The 26,288-nt window shown below is 37.3% G+C and overlaps 1 protein-coding gene across 2 annotated transcripts in view; it reads right to left on the bottom strand.

The window, feature by feature from the left end:
* The window catches only part of LOC308296663 (scavenger receptor cysteine-rich domain-containing protein DMBT1-like), a 63,846-nt gene that overhangs the window by 19,482 nt on the left and 18,076 nt on the right, over positions 1 to 26,288 (bottom strand). For both annotated transcript variants that reach the window (XM_080739990.1, XM_080739991.1), the window contains exons 6-9: positions 9,774 to 9,948; positions 7,325 to 7,530; positions 3,494 to 3,532; positions 2,072 to 2,149 (exon numbers count right to left, since the gene is read on the bottom strand). In XM_080739990.1, coding sequence (XP_080596116.1) covers positions 2,072 to 2,149; positions 3,494 to 3,532; positions 7,325 to 7,530; positions 9,774 to 9,948 — 498 coding nt within the window. The remainder of the gene's footprint in view (positions 1 to 2,071; positions 2,150 to 3,493; positions 3,533 to 7,324; positions 7,531 to 9,773; positions 9,949 to 26,288) is intronic.

Raw genomic sequence — 26,288 nt, 5'->3', positions numbered from 1 at the left:
AATCTGATTATTATTATTACTTGAAGCTTGGCCGCCCTTCGGGCCCTTCGGGCGGCCAAGCGTCTAGTCGGCACCCTGGCCAACTCGGGAACAATGTAAATAGGGAATGAATGCCCCACCCTTTAATGCAAACCCCATTATCCCTGCAAGGCCCAGCGTTGCTTTTTGGCAACATTTTTTAAATCATTTAAAAAAAAATGTTATAATTAGTTTTCCTGTTCTTTTTTTCACATTAACATCACCATTAAATCCTATTGTTTAGTGTTACAATGCCATTGGCCACGATATTTGCATATAAATACCCCCCACAGAGACTGACATTCACACCTCCCAGAGAAGTTGAAATTCCAGCGTCTGGACGAACAACATCTCACTTTTTAACTGAAGCTATTACTCACTAAAACATAAGTAAAATGCCTGTAATATTTTTTTTCGTGATCATTAGAATGTCTAGAACACGTGCATATGTTAATATTGTGAAAGATATCCCCAAAATGCAAATTAGAGCATGATTTATGATTTATGGCTATAAAACCTTACAAAAACATTATTTATTTTTTTAAATTACATTTTCCTGTGATTAGGACTCCTACAACACCATATGATTCTTTTTAATTTTCTTTGGCCAGTAGCAGGGGTTTTCAAAGTGGGTGACGGGGCACCCTGGGGTGCCGTGACGGCAGTCAAGGGGTGCCGCAAGATAATTTGATAATATTTGGAATATATTTGGACACTTAAAAAAATATTTAGTATCATTTTAAACTTGAAGTACAAAGTCATTTGCAGTCAGTTCTAACCAAAATGGCTATTATCTCAACGTTTTCCTCGCAACATAATTACTGTCAGGCCCTGCTTCATCATACAAGACTGTCGCACAAAACTAGTGAAAACAGCCGATCTACAAGCACACAACGCCTCGCGATGCAAGGCGTTGTGTGTGCTTGTAGATCGGCTGTTTTCACTGATTTGTGTGATTTTTGGATAAAATGTGAAGGAGTAATATAAATAAATGTGTTTTACATAAGTCGGCCACCTGGTGGTGCTATAAAAGGCAGATGTGAAAAATGCAGGGCATTGGCCTCTAGGGAGTGCACATACAAAGTTTTACCCTGATCAGTGGAGTTATTGGTAAAAACACGAATCGGCCTGTTATAGCTCCACCATGAGGTTGATTTGTGGAATTTCTTCCTCTGCCTATTGGGAATGTGCGTGCACAATTTCACCAAAGTTTTACGCTGTATTCATAATTTGAGGCATTTTGTTAAAACCGGACCAATCCTGCAAACTTTGGAAGCCAATCTTAGCCAATCAGGAATTATGGAATATGAAAAATCTGAAAGACCCATTTTGTTTAATGACTATAGTCATACTAACTGTGTACAGATTTGTGTGATTTTTGGACAATACGGTGTGCTGCGTTGGCTCTCGCCAACTAACCTGGCTCTTTGGCTGACTGGTTATAGCGCACATGCCGCGGAATAGCTCAGGGGTAGAGAAACCATTATTAGAGCACAAAGGGTTCCAAAAGGGTTCTCAGTTCGAATCCGGGCTCCCCCTGAGTTAATGTCGAAGAGTCCTTGAGCAAGACTCTGAACCCTAATTGCTCCCGGTGAGTAGGTTGGTGCCTTGCATGGTTTCCTCCGCCACCGGTGAATGAATGTGTGAGTGAATGGGTGAATGTAATGCACAATCTATGTAAAGCGCCTTGGATAAAAGCGCTATATAAATGCACCGTTTACCATTTACATGCCTGGGATATCGGTGTCTCGAGTTCACCTTCTGGCTGAGGCTACATTGGTGGCAGTATAATTAAAAACTTCACAGTATGTTTATGTACAATAGGTGCAGATCAGCCTCACTGTATCTGGCATGCCTGAGATATCAGTTTCCCGGGTTCGCCTCCCGGCCGAGGCTACAGTAACATTTTTGTAACATAACAGATATAATTAGTCTGACATTTTAAATTGTTTCTCTAGCTGACCTACTCTCAATGATCGATTTATTTTTATTCACTATTTGGTGTTAAATGCACAAGATCATGGGTTTTGGTAAGTTCGGGTTCCTGAGGTACCTGAAGTTGCATCATGATAAGCAGCTGTAGCATCAGTAAAGGTGGTTCCAGCAATGTGCTCCTCTGTTGAGTTCGTTCCTGAGGTAAAAAAGAAAAAAATATAATTATGTTCAGCACTGAGACACCAGTAACAGTAAACAGGACAGGGGTTCAATTTAACCATATTCACACCATTTTTGCAAAATGGCTGCCTAGAACGTTTCACCCACCGAACTGAATGGTGGTTGTAATCTGCATAGATAATAATTATCCTCTGTACTGTTGCTGTGTCTTATCCTGTGATCCTGTGAACTGTCTTGAGTGGTAGATAATAATTATGTGCGTGCGTGCTGAATGGTAATCCAGATAATAAAAGAAACAATGTAATTCACCACTTTGATAAATAGTAATCCAGATAATAAAATAAGTAGCCTACAGTAGAACAGAGGACATACATTGTGAGCTTGTATATCTGCTATTTTCAAATGATTTTTATGCAATAGAAAACATGTATTTCTACATACAGTTGCAGTCAGCCATAGTTTTGTACTTTTTCAGTTTTTTATGTGTCTATGAATTTAACATTATTCTAATAGGCCACCGGTTGGGGTTATAAATCTGGTATAACCCCACCTCTCCCTCTTCCCTGTGTATTTGTGTTTACTTCCTGAAAGCTGAAAGCCTCTTAGTCAAAAGGCCCAGTCGAAAAACACAGATTAAATGACATCATATAATCATCCCCTCCCTCCCCTTTTACCAACACTGTGGGTGTGGCTAACTTCAGCTGGGTCCCCACCCACCTGACAACCAGGCATACCTAACGAATAGGTGGGCGTAGCCACATAAAAACACAATTTCAACTCTTTCTGTACACCTTTTTTTGAAAATGTCTTCCTCCTAGTATCATCATAATACCTGATCATCATGTTTTAGGTGAGAAAAAATCATGACACTGCATCGTTAAAGTAAAAACATGTTTTCCACCACTTGTAGTTAGTCAAAAGAAGGCGAATGGACATACAACAGTTGCTAATACAGTTGGCCGTAGTATTATAGCCTATTTATTGGCTGATGTGAAAGCAAAGGGTGTTAATTAAAGCCTGACAAACAACTTTAAACAGTAGAGCTGCAGTATTGATTATTTATTATTTTATCTTAGTCATTATCATATAAATTACTGTTCTGATTAATTGAATAATAAAGAAGCAGATTTGTAATAATTGTTAAGAGTGTTTTTATAATTGAATAAATTGATTAGTCTGACTAACCACTTAAGCCCTATTTAATTGTAAAAACAGTGTTGTGTATGTAACAATACAAGTGCAAAATGTCGCATCGTGAGCTAGTAGATCTGCAATTTTCACCATATTCAAAAATGTTGGGAGTTTTTTTTATATATACACTGTATATAATAGATTCAATCAATACTTTTTTTATACTCACCTATGTAGCTGAACATATCTGCATAGAAGTCATCCCACCCTGAAAAAAAAAGATAAATTATGTTGACGTTATTAAAGAACAAGAGATCTATCAATAATGCTTGTCGTTATAAAGTGAAAGGGTTATAAACATGACTACTGAAAATGACGACACATTAGGGAGGGGTCGTTTTTTTATTGAGGGGTGTTACTGGAGGAAAATAGGGGAGGGTCATGCTATTTCAATTTCAGTCCTAGGGAGGGTCTGCTGATTTCACTTTGAATTCAAGGGAGGGTCATGCAATTTTTCAAAAGCAAACAATGGCTCCAGAGGTACAGGCACTTATGCAACCATTGTCAACAGCCTTCTGCTTCATTTAATGACAAACCCTGGGTGCCATCCCTGGAAATGCCCCACAGTCACTGCAGTTAGTGTGAATGAACTGAAGTGGCTGTGTTTATACTACAATGTATTTTCCTAAAACAATGCAGAGCTGTGTAAGGCAGAAACAATGGTTGTCAGAACTGTATCCCCCCTCCCTAAAGTAAAAAGTGAAAAGGTGCTAAAAAGAATTAACGACCACTCGTTGAAAATGCGCATTTGACCCAGATTTGACGACAGGCAATCAACAGCACAAAATGAATGGCAGCAGTTACAAGCCTTCTCTGTGTTGTGCACATGTGTCAACTGTTTAATCTGTAACCTAGATGTCAAATAACCTGTTCTCAACCTGTGAGAACTTCTCACCTTTTATGTGATGTCCACGTTGACTTTTACACTACAGCACTATAGGCTACTCACTGTGTGTTACTTTAGTTTGGAGGGTGTGTTAGTTTATATTTGGAAATGTGTTTTTGGGATGAAGTGCAGCTGGGATCTCAATGCATTATATTAGCCTATTCATTATTGTTCATTGCTGCTGCCGCCCGCACCCGTTTTTAACCATAAAAAAAAATCCTAATTATTTACAGTAAAAAAAGAAAGAAAGAAAACAAATCTCTGTTCTGTTCTCGCCACTGGTTAGGAATATAATAATATAGGTTTTATAGGCATAATTTTACTGTGGTAAATGCCATGTTGTAGGGGAGGGTCAATCTTTTTTATTTTAATGCTTGGGGAGGGTAACTGATTTTTTCCCCAATTGAGAGGGAGGGTCATGGCATTTTATAAAAGGGCTTATACATTTTCTCCAGTAACACCCCTCAATAAAAAACGACCCCTCCCTTACCGTGTCCTTGCACCCCATGTGAGACCACCACGCAGCAAAGAACTGAGAGAGCCCACATTGTCATGGTTCTCCTTCACCTTCCAACAGAACATGTCGCAGCCCGGATGGCTTATATAGGCCCTACCTACTTTATCTAACATGTCTATGAAGTGCACACAAAAATAATAATAATAATAATAATAATAATAATATATATAGCTGCAAGCAGCGATAAAGTGGCCAAAAACACCTCAAATCATGAACACAGCCTGCGATGTGCGTGAAATCGTGCAAGCACATTCCCACTAGGTCAAGGAACAGATGCCACCCTTTCACATTGGCCTGTTATAGCGCCACCAGCGGGTCAACTTTTGCATAACACATTTTTGGAACAAAATGCCTCAAATCATGCATGCAGCGTCCGATTGCGTCAGTAACGTCAAAGAGAGCACTGCCTGCGATCTTGACATTTTGTACTTTTATAGCCATTGTTTTCTGGCTTGAAGTGAGCCCACAATTGTTTCGAAGGAACAATATTTTCTAGTTGTGGGCTCATCACTCCTTTTATGACTCCTTTTGGGATCCGCAGCGCCGATATGCGCAAAGGGTGCACAGACGCCTTGGTTTGTGACAATGTCCAACAGTAATCTCTTACAGCAGTTATGTAACGCTGACATGTTTACCAGTGTCATCATTTCATGTTGTCATTTAGAATTTCTCCCCAGCCTGGGCCACAGGGTAGTGGTGCAGTAATCCAGCCCTTGCAGCGTCGCAGGTTCGAGTCCCGATCCTGACGACTTTGCTGCGTGTCACCTCCCCCCCATCTCCCCCCCCCCCCCGTTTCCTGTCAGCCTACTGTACACCAATCAATAAAGGCAGAAGAAGCCAAAAAAATAATAATCTTAAAATGTCTCCCCAATTTCAGACATTGCCAATTCCCTCCATGTATGGTATAGAGTTCCTGTCACTGCCAACATCCTAGTGGAGGGAGTAGACAACCACATCACCCTTGTGGTGGAGATTCACCACGGGGGTGAAATGCGTGCAGAGGAACTATCCTTCACACTTCTGCTCCCTGGTCAGGGTTCCCACACATTTTTACCAATTAATTTCCAAAACCTTTCCAGAATATTTAACCCAATTTCCAGGACTATATAACAATAATTCAGCTCAATAACAACAGGTCGCTTACTCCTATGCGCAATGCCCAAAGACAGGTAGTGTATGCCAGTGGTTCTCAACCTTTTCAGGCCGTGACCGCCGAAATAATCATGTTTTAACTGGTGACCCGCCACAGACGAGCACTAAGAGTTGAGGAATTTTGTATAACACAGTTCTATTGTGCGTTGCGAGGCGTTGTGAGCATGTAGATCGGATATTTTCACAATTCCTGCCTCTATATATTTGACAATTTGGCCCATGTTTAATTTGTCATTTCAGAGGTATAAGACAATGCATAAATATTTTTTCCAGGACCTTCCAGGACCCTTGATGAATTCCAAAACTTTTCCAGTACTGGAAACATATTTTTCTAATTTCAAAATATTTCCAGGAATATTTCATGACCGTGGGAACCCTGCCTGGTGAACAGACACTCTGACCAACCTGTAGGAGTCGCTAGTGCAGCGACCAGAACCACCCTCCCCTGCCAGCCCGTAAGGCAGGGTGTATTTGGTTATGTTTATACACTGTCAAGAAGAAGAGTGTACAAAATGTACAGTTGAATGAACACTCAGCATTGTACAGTGCACCGTAGCTAGAAGCAGGGCTTTGGGTGTGGTTCATGGACTGGTGATGAGTTCACTGTGTCAGGACCAGGTGAGCAATACAAAGGAGTTTTCTCCTCTCTCTCTTTGACATTGCTTGGTGCTTTCTCAGCCCCTCAGAGGATAACATGCTGCCAACAATAGGAGCTTGAATTCTGATACGCTACAGTTGTCATTTCCCTTTTCTCGTACACATTAAAATAGGCTGTGATCCCCAAAATAAACATATTTGAACTGGGGACCCCCACCCTGACAAGCACTTGGAATTGTAGGTATTACATTTAACGTGACTCAGTTCCGCAGATAAATATTGTGAAAATAGCAGATCTACATGTAGATCTGCTATTTTCACAATGTTCGCCTCTTGCTTACTTAATATTTGACAGTTTGGTCAGTCCTGTCGAATATTCGACTATTCGAATACTTTGAGGTCGTATAATTCGAATACTAAAAGTCACTATTCGTGAATGCCCTAGTACATGAATGGGACTTTGAGTTATCTAATGTCCAGTTATTTCCCCATTTCATACAGTATAGGCTACTGTACAGAATCTTCTTCAAAGCTAAATTTTGTAACTTTAATAGTACTTTGGATAGTGACTGTAATGAACCATTAAACCAAGAGGGAAGTCGTTCTGTCAAGACAACAATAACAGGCGTCTCTGGTCCATTTACCATTCCTTTTCTTTCAATAAGTTGCTTTTACTACCTGATTACAGCTTGTAGGTCAGCTATTTCAGCTATTTGTCACACAACAAATTAAATAGGATTTAAGTGCTATACAAATATTTGATCATTATTATTATTATTATTATTTCATGAACTCTGAAAGTGAAACTGAAGGTAAATGATGTAGCCTACGAAGAATGCATGAATTACCTGGTACATCAGAGTTGAATTCTGCTTTCACCTCGTCATCACAGTCCTTCCCCCTCCCTTCACCTTGCTTATCGAAGCAGTAGGCATCGAACCTTTCATCTGGACTTGCAGGCTCCTTCTTGATCAGTCCCGTCCCGTTCTTTGCACAGTTTTCATGGTGCGTTTGTCTGAGGATCACCACGTCCTTGTTGTCGATCCAGCCAAACCTACACAGACACCACAATGTCATGAAACCTAACATTGGCAAATGGCAATACACCAGACAAGTGAGTTACACTGCTGTGAAAAGAAAGAAAAAACAACCAAGCTAGCATCAGTCTATTCTCACAGTAGACAGGAGAAAAGAGGCCATCACAGAAGAAAAGCAGATGGTTGGTTCTGGTTCCTGTGTTAAATATTGAGTTTATGAAACTCTCACCATTATTGCAAAACTGTGTTCTGTAGTATTAAACCTTGGTATTAAACTGGACACTGTCGTAGATTAGAGTTTATCATGATTGATTATTTGTGACGTTATAGAATAGATCATCATGTGTTCATTGATTATATTAATATCTAGGTCTTTATGATGATACTAATACCTGATAGTTAGGAGTAGAGAGGCCTTCTGTAGGCCTAAGTAACTGTTGTTTTGGTAAAGCCTATCTTGTTATGGTACTCCTCGTCCCAGAGGCCTTGAAGCCACACAGTATAACTCTAGTGTTTGACCATTCTTCTTAGCAGAACTCTTTTACCACTGCCCAGAGTGTTAATTGTACTTCTGTCCATGATATCATGTTATATAAACTTGACCACACCACCACCTAATATAATTGTCTTGTCTCCTCATTTTCTCTTTGATTATTGATTGATCTGAATTCCACCACAACACCCAGTTAATCATTATCATGTTTTGATTTAATCCATGTTGGTGACCCAAATAAGTTAAAGTTATACTATGTAACTTTTTCAATTAAACAAATCTTAAATTTGATCTAACTATTATCACTAAAGTTTTAGAAGACCCACTCTGTGAATTTCAGCCCCTAAAGCCTTCTGTAAATATGTTTTCTATGACCCTGGCTGGGGACCGGATTTCGCAGCAAAATTACATCATCATACACTACCGGGCCAATCACAGCGCGGATCATACACTGCCGGCCAATCACAGTGCGTCTTGCTGTCTTCTCAGGAAGTAGCTTGCCTCAACATAACAACAGCATTTGCTCTGGTTTAGGAGTCCGTAACTCCCGAACGCCTGGTCGTAGAGGGATGTGAGACCCCTCTACTGATGCGTCTCGGCGAGACGGTGGTGGTCTGAGGCCCGGTCCGCGGCGAAAAACGGCCGAAAAAAGCAGACGCGACCGCAGTTTGCTATACCGCTACTGACCACTAGTTGAGCAACTTTAAATTGACCACTGAATCTTTACAAAATCTGTATAGTAGGTTGAGTTTGAAATAAGGAACACTCCCTCCTGGCATCCATATTCCATAATAAACCAGTAAGACGTCTAAGGGCGAAAAGCGACCTTACCTTAAAGGGCGAGGTCGCGCAGGTCGGAATTCGCACAGGATGGAATTCAATTGCCAGTGTGATTCGAGTTGCGGTTGGTTGTTTAAGTTGGACAAAACATGGTCAAAATATTTTCCCAAATATGGATGACTGACGTCTGACATCATAGATGTCTTATGTTATTATAGACCACATGAAACTCACACAATATGTCCATATATGGGCATTCCAAGCTATGGGCTTAATATTGATGAAATCAGGGATCTCCATATATGGGCATACAAGGGACAAGGACGGAATGTGATGTCACAATTACCGATGTTACTAACAAGATGTGACGTTTTCATAGTTAACTGCGACCTACAGTCGCAATAAATAATAATGACTTGCTCACCAACCCATGATCCCACATCTGATTGAGAAGTAATACAACCTTCAAGTGCAATACGATAAGATCAGATTTATAACAGATGTAATTCAGGTATCATAGCAGGAAGAGAAAATAAAACAAATACAAATAATTGAAAGTCCATTTCACCCATTTTCAACTCGTATCTTCATATACTGTAATTGGTCCTTAAAGTACATTATAATATGGTACCATTTTTGTCTACTCTGCATGTGTCTCATGGGAGGGCTGTGGACAGTTGAGAAAGTAGTCTACCAGTGACATCATCAGTAAGCTAGGTTTAGTACACGACTGAACGATTTATTTTCTTAAATTAATGCAAGAACAATAATGGCTTCTATTAAAGCATGCTGACTTTCCAGGATGAGAAAGCCTGCAGTTTCTATTAACTTGGAATCCCCATCGACGATGTCACTGGTAGGCAGGTTTCTGACCTGTGAGTGTGTGCACAATCGTCCTCAAACGACATAGAGATTATATTGATTATAATGACTAAACAGTGGTATCACAACAACACAGGGTGAATTAGATAAAGCTCAAAATCTGACCTGCAAGTCTCCATGTCTTTATCATAGGCCACCTGAACCTGTTCTGGGCTCGCCAGAGTGGCTCCCAGATGCTCACAGAGTCCCTTGGCCTTGTCAAAGGTCAAGCTGTAGCGGGCAGCCCCCTCAATCAGAAATACTCCATCAAAGCTGCAACTCCGGGTCTTTGTAGTTAGATCTGAAATGATAAATAAAACAGATTAAGTAATAATAATTATGTTTTATTTATCGTGCCCTTTACTTTTGAAACAAATCTCAAAGCGTAAAAACATGTGTATAAAGTCAACACTTCAAAGAAGAACATTTTAAAATCACATGGGGCAGATAAGACTTAGATAGGAGGTAAAGCCAGTAAGTAGTCTTATTATACACTATATGCGTGCAGAATTCCTACCACTAGGGGGCGCTGTTTTAATCAATGCATAATTAATTAGATGGATTAAAATATTTTAATTAATGAATAAATTAGTATAAATTAATTGAATAAAAATTTTAAAATCTGCATATTTAATATAATCATAACTAATATTTTATAGTGTTTTGGTTTTATGTTTTATATTGTTGGTTTATAAGTTTTTAAAAGTACTACAGTATGCAAGAGTTGAGGAGAGGAGGAGAGGAGGAGAGAGAGAGAGAGAGAGGGAGGGAGAGAGGGAGGGGTGGTGAAAGGGAAGGGGGGTAAAGTGACAGCAATCATGGATGTCACAATAATCGGTTGACTGTGTGTGTGTGTGTGTGTGTGTGTGTGTGTGTGTGTGTGTGTGTGTGTGTGTGTGTGTGTGTGTGTGTGTGTGTGTGTGTGACAATCAGTCAATGGTGTGGGTTGCTTCTAACTGTAACATTACAGCAACATGATTGGGGCAATGGAATATTGTATGATGTGTATGTAATAAATAGATAATGTACTACATCTAGGCCATCTGTGTCTGTCCATCTGTTTGCAATATTGCACCAACTTCTTTTTCTCGTTCCAACGTACGTTGTCTGTATAAAGAGTGATAAGAAAACAATACCTACTGTATTAAAAATAGCCAATCTACAAACTCACAACATTACACTGCAATATCATATTATGCATTGTGTATCTGATATTTTAGGCATCAGTTCTACAGTGTTAACAACTTTATAGTAACTCTGAGGATATTATCTGACATTAAGCAATAAGCATATTTAACCACATGAACCCTTCTAGGCAAAAGCTTTTATCGCTTTTAATGTAGGCCTATCAGATTTGACACATTTGCGATGGGGTATGAGGAAATTGACCCTCTAGTGGGGATTGATACGGTGATAAATGGTACTGCAGCTGTGAAGGCATATTAATTGTTTAATTTGTGTGCATGTCTATTAATGATGACATAGAGAAGAGAGAGAGAGAGAGAGAGAGAGAGAGAGAGGAAAGGGTGGGGGGGGGGAATGTGTGTGTTTACACTATGTGTCGCAAACTGTGTGTGTGTGTGTGTGATAGCCCCAATAGAAGCAGCAGATGGTCTTAGGCTTATCTAATTTTAAAACTGTCCCCTGCCTCAAATCGTGACTTTGCTTTACTAGTGACATTGCATGACATGGTTGGGGCAATGGTATATTGTAAGTTGTATGTGTAATAGTTATTGTACAACTTCTAGATCATCTGTGTCTGTCCATCTGTTTGCTGTTTGACCGCACAGACATCAGTGTATTTTGGAGTCATGTCAATGGCTCTTTTTCATATATTTAACCACTTGAGCCATCATTACCTAATAAATTGGTATTATAATATGTACTCGGTCTGCTATTTTGTCCCCCTACACCAAACCTCTTTGCGAAAATAGCCAATCTGCAAGCTCACAACGTCTCGCAGTGCGAAACATTGTATGCATGTAGATCTGCTATTTTTGTGTACAGTTCTACAGTGTTAATATAAAATGATTGGAAGCTTTTGAGGACCCCCTTTACTAACTCTGAAGCCCTTAGTTGATATTAAACCTACATTATAATTTAGTTTCATCTACACCTGTGATTTCAAAACCCTTCCACCCATGCATAGTCATATTGGGTACTGTATGACAGGGTGCACAAATATATTTCCTTATCAAGGTATCTAATTACCCTTATCTGACCCCCCACATATGACACCAAGAGGGTACTCTATATCTTTATCTCTGATCATACTAGCAGTAGCTGATCTGTCATTTGAAAGTGTTACACGACAATCAGTCATTCGATAAAAACAATGTGTTTATACATAAGATATTTAAAAGGGTAAACAAAAATTAAATCATGTGTAAAAGTAGGTGAAATAACTACATGTTGTACCAAGTGCCCCCCTCTCTGGGCAGTTAATCCTAAACTTCCTCATTTTTTCACAAGTCTTCTTATCTACACAGCCCAGATGATATCAAGTAGGCTACTATGCTATCTTTATCTCTTATCACACTAACATTAGGTAGCCTGTTATTTGAAAGCTTCTCATAACTAATCAACCTTTTGATAAAATATAATGTGATCATAGGCCATACCATGGTTTTATAGGGTAAAAATAAATAAAATCAACGTTTAAGTAAATGATATAACTACATATGTTTGCTAAGGGTCCCATCTCTGGTTAGTTAATCCATTTCTTCTATACAAAGTTCCTCATTTTTCAACCACCAAGTTTTTTCTTATCTAATTTTCATCACAGATACTAGGAAAGAGCTTTTAATATAATCACTAACAGAGTTCTGAGGTATTGTTCTTCAACCCATTCTGTACGGACATGGGAGGTTTTTCTGGGTTTTTACTGACACTAGAAAACAAAATCATTGCATTTTGGAATTTGCCTATTTCTTGAACATAATTCAAGTGACAGATACACAAACAAGCAGGGATTTTGTGATTTTTAGCACCAGCATGTAGATCTGCTATTTTATGTGTTTAGGCATTTGTTAATATAAAAATGATTGGAAGATATTGATTACCCTCTGTTGTAACTCTATTTGATATTAAAACTACAGAAGTTTCATCTGCATCTATAATTCAAACCCTCCCCACCTCAAACTCTGACATAGTGGTCAGTAGTGGTACTACACATGACAATGTCCTAATGTTACAAAGATGACATGTTAGCAGGGGTGGATTTGGTATTGTCATAGGAATATGTGTGGTCACTTATGGCCACTAGTGGTACTACACCGATAGAATAATAACTATTTCTCATTAACATTACATAAATGAGAGAGGAATCCAGCTTGTAGATAAGCTATTTTCACTAGTTTGACTAACTATACTACTTATAGTTGTATTGTGGAGGTCTAATCTGTGTTCTCAAGACACTAGATTATTCAAACTATTTACCTCAACATGACCAAAGTGTTGCATAGTAATACATTTAACTTAGATATGCTGTCAACCAAACCGGTTTGTCCCAGTCATGTATATATTAGGTGTTTTGCACTGAATGCAATGATATTGGATAGAACTGACAATACACATGACAATGTCCTAATATTACAAAGAATTATAGAGTGTTAGCTTGTAGATCTGCTATTTTCACATTTGTTTTTTCTTTGTTGCACAGACGTGCATAGACCCAGGGGGAAGTGTGCTTATCTTTAGAGTTCATACACCTGATTGCAGTAAAAACAGTTTAAAGACTATGACACACTAATGCAACTCATTGTGTCACCCCATCTTACATTTATTTTGTATAATAATTAAATTAGATGTACAGTAAGTTTTGTAGATTTGTGATTTTGAACCCATAGGCTAACAGCTTTGCAGATGTGTTATTTTGGGGTAATACCTTGCATACCTATTATTTTCACTGGGATGTGATGTACGTGGGGTTGTCCCTGTTGAATAATATATTGGAATATGGTGTGATTTAAGGGTTAGGGTTAGGGTTAGGGGGATTATTTGTATGGCCACTAGTGGTACTACACCGCTAGAATAATAACTCTATTTCTCATTAACATTACATAAATGAGAGAGGAATACAGCTTGTAGATGAGCTATTTTGAACCCATAGGCTAACAGCTTTGCAGATGTGTTATTTTGGGGTAATACCTAGCCTACCTATTATTTTCACTGGGATGTGATGTACGTGGGGATTGTCCCTGTTGAATAATATATTGGAATATGGTGTGATTTAAGGGTTAGGGTTAGGGTTAGGGGGATTATTTGTATGGCCACTATAGTGGTACTACACCGCTAGAATAATAACTCTATTTCTCATTAACATTACATAAATGAGAGAGGAATACAGCTTGTAGATCAGCTATTTTCACATTTATTTTTTCATTGTAAGAACATGGGTGGTCACTAGTGTCCACTAGTGGTACTGCAGCTGATGTAAAACAATTGTATTGTTTGTTTGTTTATTTTTTAGCTATTCATGGTCATCTCAGAGAGATGAAAAATAACCTTATACTTAGCATTGTAGCCACTTGAACCCAATCTAGGCAAAAACGGCCTATCTACAAAGGTTATCTAAAATACAATGGAGGGGCATTACATGAACAGTTTAACATTTTTAAAGTTTTGTGCCATTTGTCCAATACGCTGAAAACATGTATTAGTAGTAGTATATTATGGGGTTCAAATACTAGGTATTCCTTAAAATATTAAACTAATATTGTGTATAACCTAAAGATTTATCTTTACATACAACACCTTTACATATAGGCTTCCAGGTATGCTTATGCAATGGGAAATTCAAATCCGTCATATGAAATTATGGATTACTAAGTTGACAGATGTATGTGAAATAGCGATATCTGTTGGGGTGAATCACTAACAACAGCATGTGTATTTCTTGTAATTGATGGAATAGGGAGATTATATATTATTTTTTGACAAACTAAATTGAAATGCCATTATATTTACCGTACAACCCTATTATTTTATCCTGTTACTTCCATCCTATACGGTAGATATTCACTAAACGTGTAAGCCTTAGAAACGCCTTAATGGACTTAGTATTTTTAAAGCAAATAATCGTTTCACTCATACAATAGTTTAGTTTTATTTAAAAATAATACTTTGACAGTAGTTGGGAAAATAGTGCCATCTAGTGGATATAGTTTTTCTACCCTGAACTTTGCAGCTTGAATGACTGATGAGGGAAAATACTGCCCTCTGGAGGATGTAGGGGAAATACCACCCCCTGGAGGATACAGGGGGAATACCAAATCATACTGTACATACATATAATGAACTCGAATGTATGACACCATCCACTCACTCATCACTAAGAATTTCAACTAACACAAAACAGACAAAACTAAATATTACTGCACAAACATCTCTAAGAAAATTTAAACTAATACAAAACAGACAAAAATAACGCTACTAAGAAATTTAAACTAACACAAAAACAGACAAAAACAGACAAAAACATCACGAGTCATCTAGATTACCGTAGGTTCCGCAACTATCACTATTGCAGAGTCAGTAGCTTAGGTTACTTGTTGTGCTAAGGTATTGTTAATCTTTGAATTTGTAGATAAAACATATTTCTAGTGTTAGTGGTTAGATCATACATAATCTCACAATCTCTCTCTCCAACACAATTTCACTCATAATTTCTCTGTTTTCTTTTTTTTTTCCTTTTTTTTCCTCTAAGCCATAACAACTAGTAAACATAACTAATACGGTAGTGCACAGTACACCGTTTCACTCATACAATAACTTATATTATTTAGAAATAATGCTTTGACAGTAGTAGGGAAAATAGTGCCATCTAGTGGATATGACACGTTTCTCTACCCCTGAACCATGTCACCAGAAGGATATAGAGTGGAAATACTGCCCCCCTGGAGGATGTAGGGGAAATACCATGCATACTCATATTTAGGGATTGAATCCTTTAGCAATAAGCTACAGATACAGATAACTAGAAAAACTAGCAGATCTATAGTCCCATCGAATATCAATACAATTAACATACAATGCTTTCCCCCTTCATCCCTATCCCACTGGTCATGTGTAACATAGTTTTTCTTTTCCTGGGGTGAGACACTAGCTAGATCTGTCTACACAAATCATACTCAGTAAATCAATTTGGTAGACATACTGGTTTGCCACCAACATAATTATCTTACACTTTATATTCTGACACTCTGGTCTACTCGTTACACGATGTGTCACTACTCTGCATAGCAAAACACTATTCATCTGTACAAACCATGCACTTCCTCATTCAACACTAAAACGCACAAAACATAAAATATAGCCACCTAACAGAAAGTATTACAAAAAATAACCACTGAGATTTCCAACGAGCACACAAACCGTACATAAACAGCAAATATTGCAAACATAACATCACAGAGAATTACAAACTAACACAAAACAAAAACAAAAACAGTAAATATTGCAAACAACGTCACTGAGAATTAGAACTAACACAAAACCAATGCACTGTACAAACATCTCTAAGAAAATTTTAACTAATACAAAACAGACAAAAATAACACCACTAAGAATTTCATTCAACACTAAAACGCACAAAACATACAACTTTACCACATAACAGACACATTTTACAAAAATAACACCACTAAGAATTTTCAACTAGCATAAAAAACACAAAACATAAAACTTTTGCAATACAACATAAAGTATTACAAAAATAACATCACTAAGAATGTTCAACTAGCACCTAAAACTTTGCAACATAACAAAAATATTAAAAAAAATAACACCACTAAGAAATTGAAACTAGAAACTAGAAAACATGTTGGACTCTCTTTCATACATAATCTCTCAATCTCTCTCCAACACAATTTCACTCATAATTTCTCTGTTTTCTTCTTTCTTTTTTATCTCTCTAAGCCATAACAACTAGTAAACATAACTAATACGGTAGTGCACAGTACACCATTTCATCAAAATCGGTAACCTATTTGGTAATAACTTTATGGTTATGATTCTATAAAATCTAAAAAACATTTGTAATTCAACCAAAATGTAATTCTGGAGTTTACTAAAATTGTACAATGGGAGCTAAATCAAAATAGTATATATCTATTAATACAAATATATATATTTTTTTAAGTTGTCTGATTTACACATTATTGTAGTAATTTAGTGTTGAGAATTGTTGTGTCACCACATGTGAGGTGAATTGTAACTTGAACGATATTACGGTGATATATACTTTTTACTATTATTGATGCCTTACAATTGTCTAAATAACTATATGAATATGGGGAATAAATCACTGATACTGCTAATATTTTACTTTTGTAGTTTATTCTGTTAGGTACACTGCATTATTCAAGTTAGTAACAAGAAAAAGTACACTCTGATTATGCCCACCAACACCATTCAATATTTTATCAATCATTTCAGATACTCAAATACTAATATAATAATAATTATGAGGTCTCTAAAATGCTTCTAAGTGCTAGGTCTGTTTACTGACCTGTGCTTTTCCTATGCACATTTTCTAATAAAGTACCCTATTCAATCAATCTAAGGCTAGCTAATATTAGTATTCGTTTTTTTTTTTTTTTTTTCATATAGGGAGTTATGAATCAACATACTGTTTAACAAAACCATTTGTTTTGAAAAGTACAGTCAATAAAGCTGTTACTGTTAAGGTAAGAAATCTGGTTGCCAAGAAAGGATAAAGAAAAAATAACCATGTTTTAAACACGTGTTTTTTTTTTTTTTTCCAAAGAATGTACATCTGATCACATTAATGTTGGGTTAACATGGGTTGAACTAATTACCTATATCTAGCTAGGGTCATACACCCCCCTTATTGTTCCACCCTCCCTACCAACCACGCCTATTCCCCATACACGATATAAGGGTATTCAGCGTACGGTGCTCTACACCAGTAACCATGGAGGAATCTACTGAAAGAAGAGAAGAAGTTGACAATGACAAGCCTGACTCTACCACTACTCTTCCAGAGGAAACTGTAGAATTTGGGCCATGGGCGGATTTCATGTCTGAAACGAATGAAGAATACTATCCAGTCCCTGGTACTCCTCCACCATCACCTGTAGGCTATTCTACACCCTACTTCTCACCACCACCTTCACCACCCAGACCATCTAATTCATTTTCGACTCTAAGCCAGCCTGATTGTCTGGGGAATATAATGCTTCTTGACATTGTAAAAGTATGTGTCTCGAAGCTATTGGATGTGGTAATATTTGACCAGATGAAAGAAGCCTGCTACGGTTGTCAAACAGATCATCCTAGTCAGACAAACCATCAATGTCTGTATCCATTACCAAGATATTATGTATTCAATCATTTTAATGAATTAATCAAAAGACTTTGGAATGGTCGATTCATATTGGGGGTCATGAGTGTGCTGGAAACTCAGGGATTCGATGTCATACCATCCCAAGTTCAAGGGATGTGTGAAGCCTTTCTACACGATCTGAAGGAGGTGGAAGATATTCCAGAAAAGATCGAAGAGACAATTAATTTCGAACATGTGTTGGGTGGAAACTCAAAGAAACATGATGTACTGAACAATCTTGTTACTTTTTGGAGGAACTCACCATCTGTAGAACCAAGTACTGAACAATAGTTCTCAATAATGTACATTTTACTGAGAAGAATATAATGTATATTTTACTGGTGATCATGTTCATATTCATTTATTTAATGAACTCTGTGTATATTTTGTTACCACTGTGTCATTTGACATATAGTAATGTTTTGTCAGTTGTATTGACTATGATTATCCTTGTAAATACTTTTTTGTTTTTTGTTTTGTTTTGGAGTAACACACCATCTGTAGAACCAAGTACTGAACATTATTTCTCAATAATGTACATTTTACTTAGAAGAATATAATGTATATTTTACTGGTGATCATGTTCAATTATTTAATGAACTCTGTGTATATATTTTGTTACCACTGTGTCATTTGACATATAGTAATGTTTTGTCAGTTGTATTGACTATGATTATCCTTGTAAATACTTGTTTATGTTTTTTCTTGTCAAAATAAAAATATACTGATATACTGAATATTTGGTATTGGTAGTATTTTGTTCAATTAAATGGAGGTTTTACTGTAATAGCTTTGAAATTAGTTTTTGTATCACTAGAGAGGTCAGTTTAGCTCACTTCTAATGTAGCCAAAATTATATACATGTATTTTACACCATTTTCAATAGCTATGGTGTTCATTCATATGGGTAATAATGAGGGGAAAATGTATTTAATGATCACTGGGTATATTAATGTTATTCCATTTGTCATATAGTAATGTTTTGTGTGCAAATATTTTACCAATGCACATATCCCATACTGTTACAGATGGGTAAGTAATAGCCTATGTCATAGTATGCTCCGGATGCTCGGTACAACGCATTAAGGGGCGTTGAAAAGCTGTAGATATAAAAAAGGAGAATGGGAAGTCTGCTGCAGTCTCTTTTTTCAAAAAAAATGGAGCTAGAATTGGGGCTAGAAAAACAGGATTCTGGCGAAGCAGCGACCAATGCATTTTACACCTTCGCTAAAGATGTAGAAAAATCCTTCGACTTTAACGAGAAAGATGGAAAGCCCACAATCTTCCCAGGAATCATTTTTAAAGATGGAGAATATGTCCCCACAGGCATAGATCCCTATTTTGATGGACTTATGCATGGTCGAATTAAATGGATGAATGATACTAATGGAGGGAAAAATATCCCACCAGATGATCATTCAATATACACATCTGAAGCTTTTCTATGTGGTCTTCCACCACAGCACGTATCCGACAGCAATTCAAACAATGATAGTGTTTTCAATTTGAAATCATCACAGTTTGCATGGTTAGGGGAACCGGCTAACATGGAGCATACAGGGGTAGGGGATAATCATCGCTGCGGAGCCTGCCGCCTTCTGCTTTCAAAGTTTCTGCCAGGCGATACACTTTTAAATCAACATGCATTCTACAGCAGAGGAGAATGTCCGTATCTCAAAGCAAACTATACACCCGACCGGCTAAAGATTGCAATTGGTCAGGAAAGATTCCGCAGAGGATTTATTGCACATCCAAACATAATCACAGCCCCCGATGCATGGAAACTACCCGAAGTGAAATTAACAAACAGGATATATGTGACACTGGCAACACAGGAATGGTGTTACTTATGCGGACGTTCAGCTGGTAATCATGTACAAAACTGTTACCAAAAAATGACAGAACTCATACATAGCCTTAACAACGGGCTTCTCGAATTAAAATTATAGTTAGAGTTCTAACAACCGTGATTATACGGTGACATTGTGCATCATTATACATGTAAATACTTGTTCATGTTTTTTCTTGTCAAAATAAAATATACTGATATACTGAATATTTGGTATTGGTAGTATTTTGTTCAATTAAATGTTGGTTTTACTGCAATAGCTTTGAAATTAGTTTTGTTTCACTAGAGGGGTCAGCTAGCTCACTTCTAATGTAACCAAAAATGATATACATGTATTTTACACCATTTTCAATAGCTATGGTGTTCATTCATATGGGTAATAATGAGGGAGAAAATATATTTAATGATCACTGAGTATATTAATGTTATCCTATGTGCATAATATGACTAGTAATGTTTTGTGTGCAAATATTTTACCAATAGGCCTACATATATCCCATACTGTAACAGTACGGGTAACCTGCATAGGTCCTAGTATGAAACACACTCGGTGTGATCATATGTACATTCTTTGGAAAAAATAAAAAAAACACGTGTTTAAAACATGGTTATTTTTTCTTTATCCTTTCTTGGCAACCAGATTTCTTACCTTAACAGTAACAGCTTTATTGACTGTACTTTTCAAAACAAATGGTTTTGTTAAACAGTATGTTGATTCATAACTCCCTATATGAAAAAAAAAAAAAAAAAACGAATACTAATATTAGCTAGCCTTAGATTGATTGAATAGGGTACTTTATTAGAAAATGTGCATAGGAAAAGCACAGGTCAGTAAACAGACCTAGCACTTAGAAGCATTTTAGAGACCTCATAATTATTATTATATTAGTATTTGAGTATCTGAAATGATTGATAAAATATTGAATGGTGTTGGTGGGCATAATCAGAGTGTACTTTTTCTTGTTACTAACTTGAATAATGCAGTGTACCTAACAGAATAAACTACAAAAGTAAAATATTAGCAGTATCAGTGATTTATTCCCCATATTCATATAGTTATTTAGACAATTGTAAGGCATCAATAATAGTAAAAAGTATATATCACCGTAATATCGTTCAAGTTACAATTCACCTCACATGTGGTGACACAACAATTCTCGAAAAAGAAAATAGACAACGCACATCGACTGGTGGGTGCTGGGCTAAAAAAATACTATGAAAAATGGATGGAGCCCGCACACCAGATAAGGTACAAAAAGACTTTCTTTATTTGGACAACGTTTCGATCTATTCAGATCTTCATCAGGTCAATGATCATACACAAACAGATCTGTGGTTTTATCAGGAAATGGCCTGTGTCAGTCACTCCCACTTGTGTCAACTCAGGTGTGACACATCTCCCCTGAGTGCACTGGCAATAGGTCTGCCATATCACAGATATATATATACATTCATTTTATTTTATTAGTCAGCCCGTAGGTCAGTTAAAAACAATTAAAAACTCTTAAAACATATCTTAATGGCCTGTCTCGGTCCAGGAACTATTACACAATACAATGATACAGAGACTGGCTTAGGTCGGATGCATATTCACAGAGGCAAACTAGCACCAGAGTAAAGGATCTTATTACCAGAGAGAATTTCTCTTTGACTTTTGAATATTAGGACACTCACTTAAGAGTGGGTATTTCACCACAGGTTAGTGACTAGAGGATACTTTCACAGGAAGTGTTTTATTTCATCCTCCTGATTTAAGCCTCTAGGTGTCATAGTTTGTAGCTTATGGATATAGTAACTCTCTCTTCTTAGTAAGAGGTTATCAATGTTACCTCCTCTTCTTGGAGTTTTAACATGTTCTATACCTATGTATCTCAGGGATGAGATACTGTGTTGTGCTTCTGCAAAGTGTAAGGCCACTGGACTGTGTTGATCCTTGGTGCGTATGTTGCTTCGGTGTTCAGCAATCCTAGTCTTGAGAGCTCTGGTGGTCTTTCCTACATAGGCGAGACCACAAGGACACAATATTAGATACACAACATTCTTTTGATTACAGGTGATAAAACCATTTATTTTTATGTTCTTCCCTGTGTGTGGATGGTTGTATGTGGTGCACTTTGTGGTGAAGTTGCACTGCACACAAGCCCCACACTTGTAATTTCCATCTGGGACATCTAGAAAAGTGCTTTTTCTTACCGGTGGCAAGTCAGACTTTACCAACATATTTCTCAAATTTGGAGGACGTTTATACACCACTTTTGGGGGATCTTTGAAGGCGTTTTCCAACTGTGGGTCTGTATTTATAATGTGCCAATGCTTCTTTATAATGTTTTCAAATTCCTTCCCCATGGGAGAGTACTGTAGGAAACAACAAGATCTAGTGTCAGTGGGTTTTGCCTGTCTTTTTGTCAGACACTCTTCCTGTGTCATCTCTTTATATTTATCTCTAGCTGACTCTATCCACGGTTCAGGATACCCTTTTTGTCTAAATCTCAAGTCCAATTCATCCGCTTGTTTATTGAAGTCTGTCGTGTTACTGCAGATTCTGCGGATGCGACTATATTGACTGATGGGCAGACTTTTCTTTAGGTGTGTGGGGTGGAAAGAGTCAGCCTGGAGATAGGAACAGGTGTCTGTTTTCTTCCTGTAAAGATCAGTAGCAAACCTATGACCATCTCTCTTTATGAGTATATCTAGGAAGTTAATTTCCTGCTGGTCATGGCAAATAGTACATTTTAGGTGTTCATGGCAGCTATTCAGGTAGGTGAAGAACTCTATAAGAGAACTCTCAGGGCCCTGCCAAATCATGAACACATCATCCACATACCGTTTCCACATTTTTATGTGCTGTTGAAAGGGATTAGTTGGATTAGACACATAGTTTTCCTCAAACAGTGCTACATATAGGGAACTGAATTGTGGGCTCATTTTGCTTCCCATTGACGTCCCCTTGCGCTGCACATAGTGAGTGTCTAGGAACATGAATACATTGTTCTTCAGAACTACTTCTGCCAATTCCCTAATACATTGAGTACTGGGTAGAACATCTAGGTCACGTTGACTGAGAAAGTGTGTGAGGGCTTCTAAGCCCCCCTGGTGGTCTACATTGGTAAACAAACTTTCTATGTCCATTGTTACAAGGATGTGATTTTTTGTATCTAGATCATGCACAGATTTCAGAATATCTATCATATCCATAGAGTCACGTACAAAAGAAGGTAAAGCAGTAGCATATGGTTTTAGAAAATAATCCACAAAACTAGATATCTTTTCTGTGAGTGAGTCTATAGCTGACACTATAGGCCTCCCTGGTGGATTTTCTAGATTTTTGTGGATTTTGGGAAGTGTGTAGAATACTGGCATAACAGGATGCTCAACTTTCATGTATTCATATTCTTTCTTAGTAATCTCCCCATTTTCAAAAAATCCTTTTAGTTTTACGTCAATTTCTTTTTTAAAGACAGAGGTGGGGTCTTTATCCAATTTTTCATAGAAGGTTGTATTGGCAAGTTGCCCATGTATTTCTTTTTCATAATCTGTTCGATTTAAAATACATATGGCTCCCCCCTTGTCTGCTGGTTTTATAACAACTGTCATGTCCCGTTTGAGTTCTAGAATAGCCTCTCTCTGGGCTTTTGGGAGGTTGTTATACACCTTATATTCCCTGCTTTTACTCGTAATGTTAGTAACATCTCTCTCTACAAGTCTGCAGTATGTATCTAAAGATTGGTTTCTATATCTAGGAGGACAAAATGTAGACTTAGGCCTAAACGGCGTGAGGCTCTCCCTTTCTGGTGTGGGAGTCTCTGCAGCTCTATCTATATTTGTCTCTAGAGTGTTTTTTTGCCATCTGTTATTAGAGCTAAAGAATTCCTTAAGTCTTAGACTACGGAAGAATTTCTCAAAGTCTATTTTAGTTTCAAAAGAGTTGCATTGGGAAGTAGGAACAAAATTAAGACCCTTTGATAAAGCCAACTCACATTCTTTACTGACGGATCGGTGTGAGAGGTTGATCACATTCACATCTGGTTGTGCGTATTGTTGCGGGTCCAGTACTGCTTTCTGGGTTCTTGATTTCTTCCCCCTCCGACATTTCTTGCTCCTCTTCTCCGTGTGTTCTGTCTGTACGGGGCGCCTCCTCCCCTTCCCCCTCTTTGTTCTAAAAAAGAGGTAGAGGATGCGGTCGATGCCGAGAAGAGCGTGTTGCCCCCGGGGTCCCGGTCGAAGCCGTTGCCTCCCTCACTGTCCAGCGCTGTCCCGTTGGAAGTTGTGGGGAAGTTGTGTCTGGGATCCCCTCCGATGTCGCTGTTTGGAGAGGGTTGGTCTGTTTGTAGCCCCCCATCTTTCCATGGATAGACTACAGAGTGTTTGTAGTCTTCTGCGACTTTGTGAAACTTCTTGATTTTTGCTGCTTTGATTTCTTTTTCAAAGTCAGATCTAAACAGGGTGAGCTTATTCTCCAAATCAGCCAAGACAGGATTATCTATGCCTGGATGTTCTTTTTCCAGTTCTGTCTGGATAGTCTTTATCTCACAACAATTCACAACAATTCTCAACACTAAATTACTACAATAATGTGTAAATCAGACAACTTAAAAAAATATATATATTTGTATTAATAGATATATACTATTTTGATTTAGCTCCCATTGTACAATTTTAGTAAACTCCAGAATTACATTTTGGTTGAATTACAAATGTTTTTTAGATTTTATAGAATCATAACCATAAAGTTATTACCAAATAGGTTACCGATTTTGATGAAATGGTGTACTGTGCACTACCGTATTAGTTATGTTTACTAGTTGTTATGGCTTAGAGAGATAAAAAAGAAAGAAGAAAACAGAGAAATTATGAGTGAAATTGTGTTGGAGAGAGATTGAGAGATTATGTATGAAAGAGAGTCCAACATGTTTTCTAGTTTCTAGTTTCAATTTCTTAGTGGTGTTATTTTTTTTAATATTTTTGTTATGTTGCAAAGTTTTAGGTGCTAGTTGAACATTCTTAGTGATGTTATTTTTGTAATACTTTATGTTGTATTGCAAAAGTTTTATGTTTTGTGTTTTTTATGCTAGTTGAAAATTCTTAGTGGTGTTATTTTTGTAAAATGTGTCTGTTATGTGGTAAAGTTGTATGTTTTGTGCGTTTTAGTGTTGAATGAAATTCTTAGTGGTGTTATTTTTGTCTGTTTTGTATTAGTTAAAATTTTCTAGAGATGTTTGTACAGTGCATTGGTTTTGTGTTAGTTCTAATTCTCAGTGACGTTGTTTGCAATATTTACTGTTTTTGTTTTTGTTTTGTGTTAGTTTGTAATTCTCTGTGATGTTATGTTTGCAATATTTGCTGTTTATGTACGGTTTGTGTGCTCGTTGGAAATCTCAGTGGTTATTTTTTGTAATACTTTCTGTTAGGTGGCTATATTTTATGTTTTGTGCGTTTTAGTGTTGAATGAGGAAGTGCATGGTTTGTACAGATGAATAGTGTTTTGCTATGCAGAGTAGTGACACATCGTGTAACGAGTAGACCAGAGTGTCAGAATATAAAGTGTAAGATAATTATGTTGGTGGCAAACCAGTATGTCTACCAAATTGATTTACTGAGTATGATTTGTGTAGACAGATCTAGCTAGTGTCTCACCCCAGGAAAAGAAAAACTATGTTACACATGACCAGTGGGATAGGGATGAAGGGGGAAAGCATTGTATGTTAATTGTATTGATATTCGATGGGACTATAGATCTGCTAGTTTTTCTAGTTATCTGTATCTGTAGCTTATTGCTAAAGGATTCAATCCCTAAATATGAGTATGCATGGTATTTCCCCTACATCCTCCAGGGGGGCAGTATTTCCACTCTATATCCTTCTGGTGACATGGTTCAGGGGTAGAGAAACGTGTCATATCCACTAGATGGCACTATTTTCCCTACTACTGTCAAAGCATTATTTCTAAATAATATAAGTTATTGTATGAGTGAAACGGTGTACTGTGCACTACCGTATTAGTTATGTTTACTAGTTGTTATGGCTTAGAGGAAAAAAAAGGAAAAAAAAAAGAAAACAGAGAAATTATGAGTGAAATTGTGTTGGAGAGAGAGATTGTGAGATTATGTATGATCTAACCACTAACACTAGAAATATGTTTTATCTACAAATTCAAAGATTAACAATACCTTAGCACAACAAGTAACCTAAGCTACTGACTCTGCAATAGTGATAGTTGCGGAACCTACGGTAATCTAGATGACTCGTGATGTTTTTGTCTGTTTTTGTCTGTTTTTGTGTTAGTTTAAATTTCTTAGTAGCGTTATTTTTGTCTGTTTTGTATTAGTTTAAATTTTCTTAGAGATGTTTGTGCAGTAATATTTAGTTTTGTCTGTTTTGTGTTAGTTGAAATTCTTAGTGATGAGTGAGTGGATGGTGTCATACATTCGAGTTCATTATATGTATGT

This window comes from Nannobrachium achirus, assembly GCF_963921795.1.
Source record: "Nannobrachium achirus genome assembly, chromosome: 13".
In the NCBI taxonomy this organism is placed as follows: Eukaryota; Metazoa; Chordata; class Actinopteri; order Myctophiformes; family Myctophidae; genus Nannobrachium; species Nannobrachium achirus.
Note: the sequence above shows the minus strand (reverse complement) of the source record. Positions and strands in the feature narration are given on the sequence as shown.